The sequence below is a fragment of the Corvus brachyrhynchos genome, unplaced genomic scaffold (assembly GCF_000691975.1).
Source record: "Corvus brachyrhynchos isolate BGI_N302 unplaced genomic scaffold, ASM69197v1 scaffold10, whole genome shotgun sequence".
Lineage (NCBI taxonomy): Eukaryota > Metazoa > Chordata > Aves > Passeriformes > Corvidae > Corvus > Corvus brachyrhynchos.
The window spans coordinates 1,725,230-1,733,942 of NW_008236180.1; the positions used below are offsets into that span (position 1 = coordinate 1,725,230).

General features: G+C 52.0%; 1 protein-coding gene across 1 annotated transcript in view; it reads left to right on the plus strand.

Annotated features, from left to right (window-relative positions):
• The first annotated feature begins 2,400 nt into the window (after positions 1 to 2,400).
• The window catches only part of ADA (adenosine deaminase), a 26,205-nt gene continuing 19,892 nt past the window's right edge, over positions 2,401 to 8,713 (plus strand). The window contains exon 1 of the mRNA XM_017732977.1: positions 2,401 to 2,519. Coding sequence (XP_017588466.1) covers positions 2,472 to 2,519 — 48 coding nt within the window. The 5' untranslated portion in view covers positions 2,401 to 2,471. The remainder of the gene's footprint in view (positions 2,520 to 8,713) is intronic.

Below are 8,713 nucleotides of genomic sequence, written 5' to 3' on the forward strand. Positions count from 1 at the left end.
TGGGCGATCGCTGGGCGCACGCGCGGGTTCATCCCGGCCGGAGCCGGCGGGTGCTGGAAGTGTGAGAGGGGCCAGAATCGCTCCTGGACATTCACCTCTTGCTTTTAAGCAAAACCTTTCTGCTGCCCCTGGGGGAAAACTCTTTACAGGCAGTCTTGCATCACGCCTGGTTGGATACTAAGCCAACCTCAACAGACACAGCTGCCTGGGAGTTGAAGCTGTTTTATTCCCAATAATCTGTTTTCAATTTCTTCTGCTGCCCTTGAAGCCAAGAGCTGAACAAAACAAGAGCTCCAGGAGATCCTATAGAATATTAATTGGGTCAGGGCCCTGGATTAGATAAATTAAAGCATCTCCAGATGCTCCAGAAAATTCCAGCTCGAAACAGTGAAGACTAGTTGCTCTTCAAACATTTTTTTGCAGAAGCAGAGGCTGTGACCAGTTGGCCCTGGGGCTTGCAGCCACTTTTGCCATGACAGCAGCCAGGCAGTGCCCCAGATAGCCCACTAGTACCAGTCCTGCCAGGAACCAGCATTAAGGAGATATGTGGGAACACCTGGTTATTCCCCTTCTCCCTCTGCTTCTTCTCCCCTTCACCTGCCTTTCTGTACCTGCAGTAGCTCCCAGTGTTGATGTTTCAGCTGGTGCTCAGCAAGCCCTGTTTGAGCAGTGAACATCTCATGTAAGTACTCAGTTTGGGATCCTCCGTTTGGAATCAGCCAGACCCTCACTGGCATTTCAGGGTGAGTGATCTGGACATCCTGGGATGGCACCTTTGAATTGAGATCAGGGAGGACAATTTAAGTTACTGCTCTGCTCTTCAGATCCTAAATCTGGGCATGAAAACAGCTCCTGTACCAAAGCCACCTACAGGCAGGGTGGGGCAGCAGCAGGGATGGACCGATGCCAGGACCAAACCCTGCTGTCTGCCAGGTTTAAGGGCTCTGCAGGGTCAGGGTGGCAGAAGAGTGAGGACAATTCCCCCAGCTTTGCTTTGCAGGATGTGACCTGCAAGTGTCAGAGCCCTGAAAGCACTAACTGACCAGCCTCACCTGCCCCATGCCTGTGTGCCCAGGAGCTGTAGTTAAGCTCAGCCCAGGGCCTCAGAGTCTTCCTGGCTATGCTGGGGGAACACTAGGCTCCTGTACAGCCACAGTGGTGCCTGGCCATGGGTCCTTTCATCTTGACTTCCACCTGTTGACTGTTTTCCTGGCTTGGTGTCAGCCCTGCACCATTGCTATGGACCTGCTGGTGCTCCTGGACCTGATCCTAGCCCTGATGGTCAGACTGACTTCCTGGCTGGGCCTGGGACCTGCCCCATCACTGTGATGTTGCCTCATTATCTGTGCTCTCAGCTGGACCTGGCTGCCACCTCTGGGTCCATGCTGCTCCCTTTTCTGGCCCAACACCTGAGTTTGGGCACAGACACAAAGATCTGGCCGGGCCTGGGATGGAGATGAAGTTATGGTGCAATGATGGACCCTTTAGCCCTGGCCTGTGAGTGCTGCTGAGAACACCAGGGACCCCCTTCAGCTCTGGCACTGCTGTGTTACAGTCTGAGCAGGAGGGCTTGGTCAGAGCTTGTATCAGAGGCGTTAAATCCCTGCTGTGGTGGGGTTTTGAGTGGATGAAATGCCCACCTCCCCCCAGTACTGAGGGGCTCCACAGAGAGCACCTCCCCACTTGTGAGCCGTGTCTCCTGCATCCTGGCAGCAGCTGACCAGCCCTGCTCCCACCCCTCTTCCCCTAGTCCCACCCAAAGTGAGTGTGTGATGAAGGGCTGAGAGCTCAGCTAAAAACCCTGAGGAAGCACAAAGCTGATCCTGTGGATCCCTGGGATGTGTGGGAATTGACAACCCAACAAACCAGGTTCCAGAAGGTGTTGTCTGGGCACCCTGTGGCGAGGTGAGAAGTGGCATTTGGTTCAGCTGGAAGCTCCCAAATTCCCCTGGGCAGGGGATCTCCCCCAGCTTTTAGCTGGGGAGATTTGGGGTTTCCTGCTGTGGCAGCAGCATGGGCTGAGGCTGTGATATTAGAAAGAGTCTGAGGGGGGCAATATTATACTGATCATTTCTGTTTCCTGCTGCTCCATCCCATCCGAACTATCTCTAAGAAGGTCAGATTTGGCAAAAGCATTTTCCCTTTCTTTTTCTTTGTGCCATTCCAGTGAGCACCTGAGAAAGGATGTCCTCAGCTCCTCTCTGTCCTTTAGTGGCCCGGGTGGCAGTGTCTGGCCGTGTGCTGATAATCTAATTACCTGCTTACCCTGAGGGCTGGAGAACAGCTCAGCCCTCCACAGTGCGACATGTGCTGTTAAACCCCGGGCATGCAGAGTCTCTGCTGGGGCCAGAGAAGCTTATTCCTGCTTGTCACAGCTGCGGAGTGTGCAGACAGCACCCTGGCCAGAGGTTTCCTTTGGGATCCCTGTCACTCTGCCCAGTGACTCTGCGACTTCTGGGCAGCACTTGGCCATGGAACATGGTGTGGCATCTGATCTAGCTCCTTTGCTGGATGTAGCTGTGAGTTGCCTGTGAAGATGGAGAGCTGCTCCTTGTACAGCTCTGGATTGGGGGGAAGAGCTGGGGGGGGCACTGTGGGTTTGGGGCTGTGGAGCTTTGCATACGTGAAAAACTGCACAAGCCTTGGCTCTCTGGGCCCGGCCTTGCAGAGATAAAATCAGAGGTGTCAGCCCATGTGTCTCTTGGTCCTCATTCAAAAAGTGAACTTGAATAGAGACATGTGCTAGCTGGCCACAGCTGGGCTTATGCTCAGCCTGGGAGCTGCATCTGTATTGCCCTGTTCAATGACCCTTTGCTGGAGCAGGGCATCCTGCTCCCAGTGGAATTCCCTCGAGAGAAGTGCTGCAGGAAGGGGTGTGGGGGAGAATGTGTTCTGGGTGGGGCCTGGAACGCGTCCCTCCACTCCTCCCCAACAGGCCCCAGAGCAATAGGCTGCGCTGTGGGCTCAGGGTGCTCAGGGCCAGGCACAGAAGGGCTGTTCCAGCTCTGTGGAAGTGGGCAGGAAGGTCAGAGTGGGGCACTGGGGCCATGCTCCAGCCACAGCCTGGACACAGCAGTGCTGCTCCTGTGGAGGTTTTGATTTGCAGGTGAGCTGAGCCTTTTGAGATGGTGAAAAAAACCCTTAGGAGGAGGTTGTTGTGCCGGACTGGGGTGAATCTGGGTGCAAACCTTGTCTCTGTTGGTGTGAGGTGTTTACAAGGAGGGCAGCAACCTCGGCAAAGAGGGTGGCAGAGCTGTGTTGCTGAGTCACGGCTCTGCTGCAGCCAGCCACGATCAGGGATGTGTTCATTCTTCTAAGGAGCACAAAAGAGGAAGGTGTCCCCACCTCCTGATTGCTGGAAATCAGGTTGAGCTGCACTGAGACCTTCCCAGCATGGTGATATGAGATATGCTGAGAACATGCCACTGAGATATGCTGGAACATGCCTGGCTCACGTGCTGCTCTTGTCTCTGGGCTTCTCTTTGTGAAAATTTGGGTCAGGACAGGAAGGGACTGGTGTGTACTGGGGCTGGAGTCCCCTGGTGTGCAGGCAGCAGAAGGGTCCCCTGTCCTGGCATGGTGGGAGTCTCTGGGCACTGACCCAGGTGGGAGGGGGACCTTTTATCATCCCACCATCGATAGGATCGGTTCCAATCTTGCAAGCAGCAGCAAGTTCAGTAATTCCCTAGCAACAAACCCTTCCCCAGTGCCTGAGGCATCATCCATTGTGGTGAAGGTGGTGGGTGCACTTGGCCAGGGAAGCCTTGTATCCACCTACCCCCTTATCTCCTGGTCTCCTCAGGATGATCTTGGATCTAGACCAGTTGGTCTGTCCTGGTCAGAGGTCACATCCCAGTGAGGTTTTTGTCTTACTTGCTGTGGCTGGTTCAGGTTTTCTCTCAGCTCCTCTTGACAGCACTGGCACAAGAGGGACAGGGCCACATCTTTCCATGGGGTGGAGTTGGCTCCTTGTCTTTACCCACAAGAGAAATCCAAGGGCAGCCAGAGCCCAAGAGCCCAGGAGGAGCTGAGCTATCTGGCAAGGTGAACCCTGCTTCCATTTGTGGTGATAATGCCCTTGTTCTTGAACTTGAACGCTGGATTTTAACAGTGAAACAGGCTGACAAAGCAGGTAGGGCAGAGGGCAGGGTGGTGCCCCTGCTGAGGTGAGGCTGCTCTACACCACAGGGACTGTGTGCTCCTCTCACCTGGGAGGGTCTGTCTGCACCCTGTGACCCAAATTGCTCTGTGAGAATGGGGCTGCCTTTATCCTTAGACATCCCACAGCTTCCACGGTGGGCCTTGGAGGCATTTCCAAGCCTGAAAGACTGCCAGACTCAGACCACTGCTCTTTCCCACAGCCCAAAGCACTGACTGTGTTTCTCTGCCTTCTCTCTGCTTTATTACTTTCAAAGGTGTTCTATATACCAGCCTTGGGGGCTGGTGTACTTGTTCTGTGGGGTCTGGAGCAGTCCAGTTGCCCCCTAGGTCATTTCAGGAAGCCTTATTGTCCAGAAGATGTTCAGGATAGGTTAAAATACATGATGCTGGGTGCAAATTTGCCCTGTGTTACAGCCCTAATCTGGTTAGGGGATCAGTGCAGCAGGCTTGCAGCAGCCCACGTGGCTCTGCCAGTGGCTGCATCCTGGGATGTGCCTATGCTGGGCATGTCATCAGCTGGGTGTGCATTTCTGTGCTGCTCAAAAATGCCCCAAAATGGGAAAATGCAACCTGTTTACAGGGTAGCCCCATCTGTTCCCTGGGGTGTGTCTCAGGGGGGTTCTACTGCAGAGGTTCTTTCTATTTTCAGGCTGGTGTTGTTTTAGTGGTGTGAGGGTTGTGGTTTCCTTGTAAGCAGTGCCAGACAGGAGCCCTGCAGAGGAGTCTGCCCAGTGGTGTCTCTTAAGTGTCATCAACCCTCCGAGGAGCTGCTCAGTGGCCCTGTTTGTCCTGATGCTCTTGGCCCTGCAGTGGCCTGAATATCCTTAGGAAAAGCCCAGCACTCACTCCCTGCTGATGGAGAGCTGGGACAAAGCTTGCCTGGTACCAGGGGTTAATGCAGGATCTGCTTCTGCTTTTGGAGGCCAGTGTTGTGTCTGCTTCCCGCTCCTTTGAGAGCAGAGGGGAAACGAAGTCACTTTGGGGAGCAGGGTGGATCCTCAGCGGGGTTTTTGCCCTTCTCATTGACCACAGAGTCCCATGATCCCCAGCAGGAACCAAACGGGACACAGCTGAGTTCCCACCAGTGACTCCAGTGGTGGCACACCCAGGGGCAGAGGTTTTCCCTGCCCTGCAGGGAAGCTGCAGAAATTAAATGGGAATTGCTGACATAAGTTAAGGCTTTGTCTCAAAACCAAAAATTTTGCAGAAGCAATGGATGTTTGGGCTGAGAATGTCTCATCTGGCAAATTCGACCTGTACAGCTTTATGTCATGATGTCTACCATTTATACTGGTAGAATTAATGAATTTAAACACATTTTTCTCCATTAGCTACTTAGAATGGGCTGTAGTGTGATGCTGGTATCTGGTAAAAAAACCCCCAACAAACCAACAAAAAAACCCAAACCAGAATAGAAAAGTGCCTTTTTTAAGATCTAAGCCCAGCATAAACACACTTCTTATTATTTTTGGAAAGCTGTTTGCAGGTGTCAGCAAGCCTGACACACAGCTGGTATTAACTTCTGGGGGCAAGAGAAAGGGAGCAGGTTTAAATATAGCTCCTGGGAAATAAGCATTGGAATAGCTTCCAAGATCAGTTTTACCCCTACTTTGCTGCCTGGAATTTTCCCTAAAAATAAAAAAGATAAACAATCAACCTCAGGGACCAGACAAATGTGCAGATGAACAGTTGCTTTCGTCCAGGATGGCCCCAGAGCATCCTTGTGCTTGTCCAGACAGGGCCTTGTTTGTCCCCCTCTGGTTTCCCAAGTGGGAATTCACCATTAAAAGACAGATTTGTTCTTCTTGAGCCTTCTGGCTGCAGAGAGGTGTGGTGTTCTCATAGGGAAACACAGATTTAATACCAACAGCACAGCAGCTACTGCAACCACCTGATTAAGCCAGTGGTAAAGATGGATAAAGTGGATCAGGGTCAGGTCAATTAAAATCAGCCCAAGCCGTGTTTCTAAGGCTCTGCAACACACTTGTGTCCAATGAATGCACTGTGCTGACACTCCTGGAAAGAGCTGAGTCTGCAGCACACGTGTATTTGCTAAGCAGAAAAAAAAACATCAGAACCCCCTTACTGCACCATTCCCAGCCGATGGGGCCAGTTCAGCTCCATTTGCCTCTTTCTGACCTTTGCTATCAACTCTCCTCCCAGCAGAAAATTACCCGCAGGCTATTTTTTTTTACCCTGTAATTTCCTCTAATCTCTAATAAATGCTCTAATTGACCTCTGTCCTCCCAGTGTACATGACACACCGAGCAGGGCTGCGCCCACAGAAGATCATTAGAAAGCACCGTCTATTCACAGTGGGGCCATTTGTGTTGCAATTGCTTTGAACCAGAAGTCAGACATCAAATATGTGATGTTGTGAGTCATTATCTAGGCAAAATAGATGCTTTTTGGGTGGCTGCTAAAAAGAGCCCATGATATGCAGGTGAAATGGTCCATGTGAGCCAGAGCTCACCTTGCCCAGAGGCAGTTTCACACCCAGTGGCTAATCTGTACCCTGCCTGGACCATTTTGTTTGTGCCCAGACCATCTGTGCACACCCAGGGAGGGGAGGGGTGTGTTTCCCAAATTCAGCACTTTCAAAGCTTTGGGAGCTTGAAACGATGTCACCTTTTGGTGACCCCAGAAATCACAAATTTTAAAATATATGCTGTTTATTCCCGCTGGGTTTCCATAAGCCTGGTTACTGCTTCTCCATCCCACAGTCTCCTGAAAGCCCTGAGTGGTGCCAGGCTCGCACTTGGCAGCTAATGATTACTTTCCCCTGCCAGTCACTATTTTGTAAAGAATATTTTTTCCAGTTAGCTGTGGCTAGTGTGCTTTGTCTGTACAGCATGGATGCAGTCAGGGCATCCCTGAAAGGTGGTACTTAATAAAAGAGAACATGTTGATGAACCTTCCACCCCAGCCAAGCCCTGGGCTATTCCCATGGGCTCCACTGCAGTGCACATACCCAAATGACCTTGGGATTTGAGCTGAAAAACTACTGTTTTCTCAATGCCTACTGGGCTTTGGGGCAGAAATTCCATCACTGCTCTCATGGCAAAGCTGGGGAGGCGTGACAAGGGAGGCTGGTGACATTTCCCTGTGGAGCAGTGAGCCTGTAGCATGTCCTGCACTCACTAATCGTTGCCAGCACCAGCTTGCAGCCCCTGTTTTCAAGGCTGCTCGCTCCCCTGGGCTGTTTGTTGTCACCTGACTGTGACAGCACAGGGCCGGAGGAGCACCCAGCTTTCCCCATCCCCACAAGCAGAGCTCTGCGTAGCTAATCCCCTGCTGCCAGCTTCCACAAACAGTGTCCATCTGGAGTAAACACAGCTGGGGAAGGAGATGAGGAAACTTTATTTTGCAACCATTTGTGGTAGTGTTCACAACTACAGCCCTAGGCGCTCTCTCTGCTTATGCACCAGAGCAAGTAACAACAGTATTTTTCATTGATATGGTGATGTTTGTCTCCAAGGCTCCCTGCAGACCTGGGCTGTGGTCTGAGGACAGCCTCACCTGGGCAGGTGAACTCCTGTCATGCAGAACTAAGCTGTGGTCCTTGTCTCTGCAGTGATTTTGGAAATACTACCTGCCTGGTCAGTGCCTTCTGGGAAGCTTGGGTCTCATCTCACCCAGGGCTGCATATGGGCCCCAGGGATGCTCCCCAAGGGTCACTCTAGGGAGTGGTTCAACCTGGCAGCTCTGCCCTTAGCTAGATGGGGATGCTAGGTCTGGAATGACTGAAAATCTGTTCTCTCCAGTTTTAGAGAAGCCATGCTTGACAGAGAGGAGAAGGCAGAACTTCTCTGAAAGTCTCTTTTTCTGGGGATACTCAAGACCAACCTGGACAGGACCCTGTGGAACTCTAGGTGAAACTGTATTAGCAGGGGGGCTGGACTAAATGATCTCCAGAGGTTCCCAACCATTCTGTGATTCTGTGGCTTTCTGCCTCACGGTCTTCAGAGATGTGGGCTGCCATGTGCATCACCCACGGGAGAGGAAAGCAGGAGGCAGAGGAGTAGCATAAAACATGGCCAGCTCACTGAAAATAAGAAATGAAAAGCTGAGTGTGAGTTTGCAGGAGCTGCAAGTAGGTGTATGGTGGACCAAAAGCCATCAGACAAACCAAGTGAGTCACTGAGCAGCAGGTTTGAGAGCAGGAAAGGTTAAACACTGTTGGATTGGCTTAAGACTGCAATCAAAGCTGGACATTGCTTTCCTGTTCTACAGGTTGAGCTGTCATTTTTTCCTGTTATATTTTCTGTCAGTGTTATCGTTGGAGTAGCAGAACCACCGGGGCCCTCAGCTTCTGAAGGAAACACGAGTGGGATTTCAGGAAGGGTGGGTTTAGATTAAATTTGAGGGAGAAATTCTCCCCTGTGAGAACAGTGAGGGTGGCACAGGTTGCCCAGAGAAGCTGCGGCTGCCCCATCCCTCCAAGTGTCCAAGGCCGGGTTGGACGGGGCTTGGAGCAGCCTGGGATAGTGGAAGGCGTTCCTGCCCATGGCAGTGGGGAGGAATGGGATGGACACCAGCGCCCCTCCTCAGC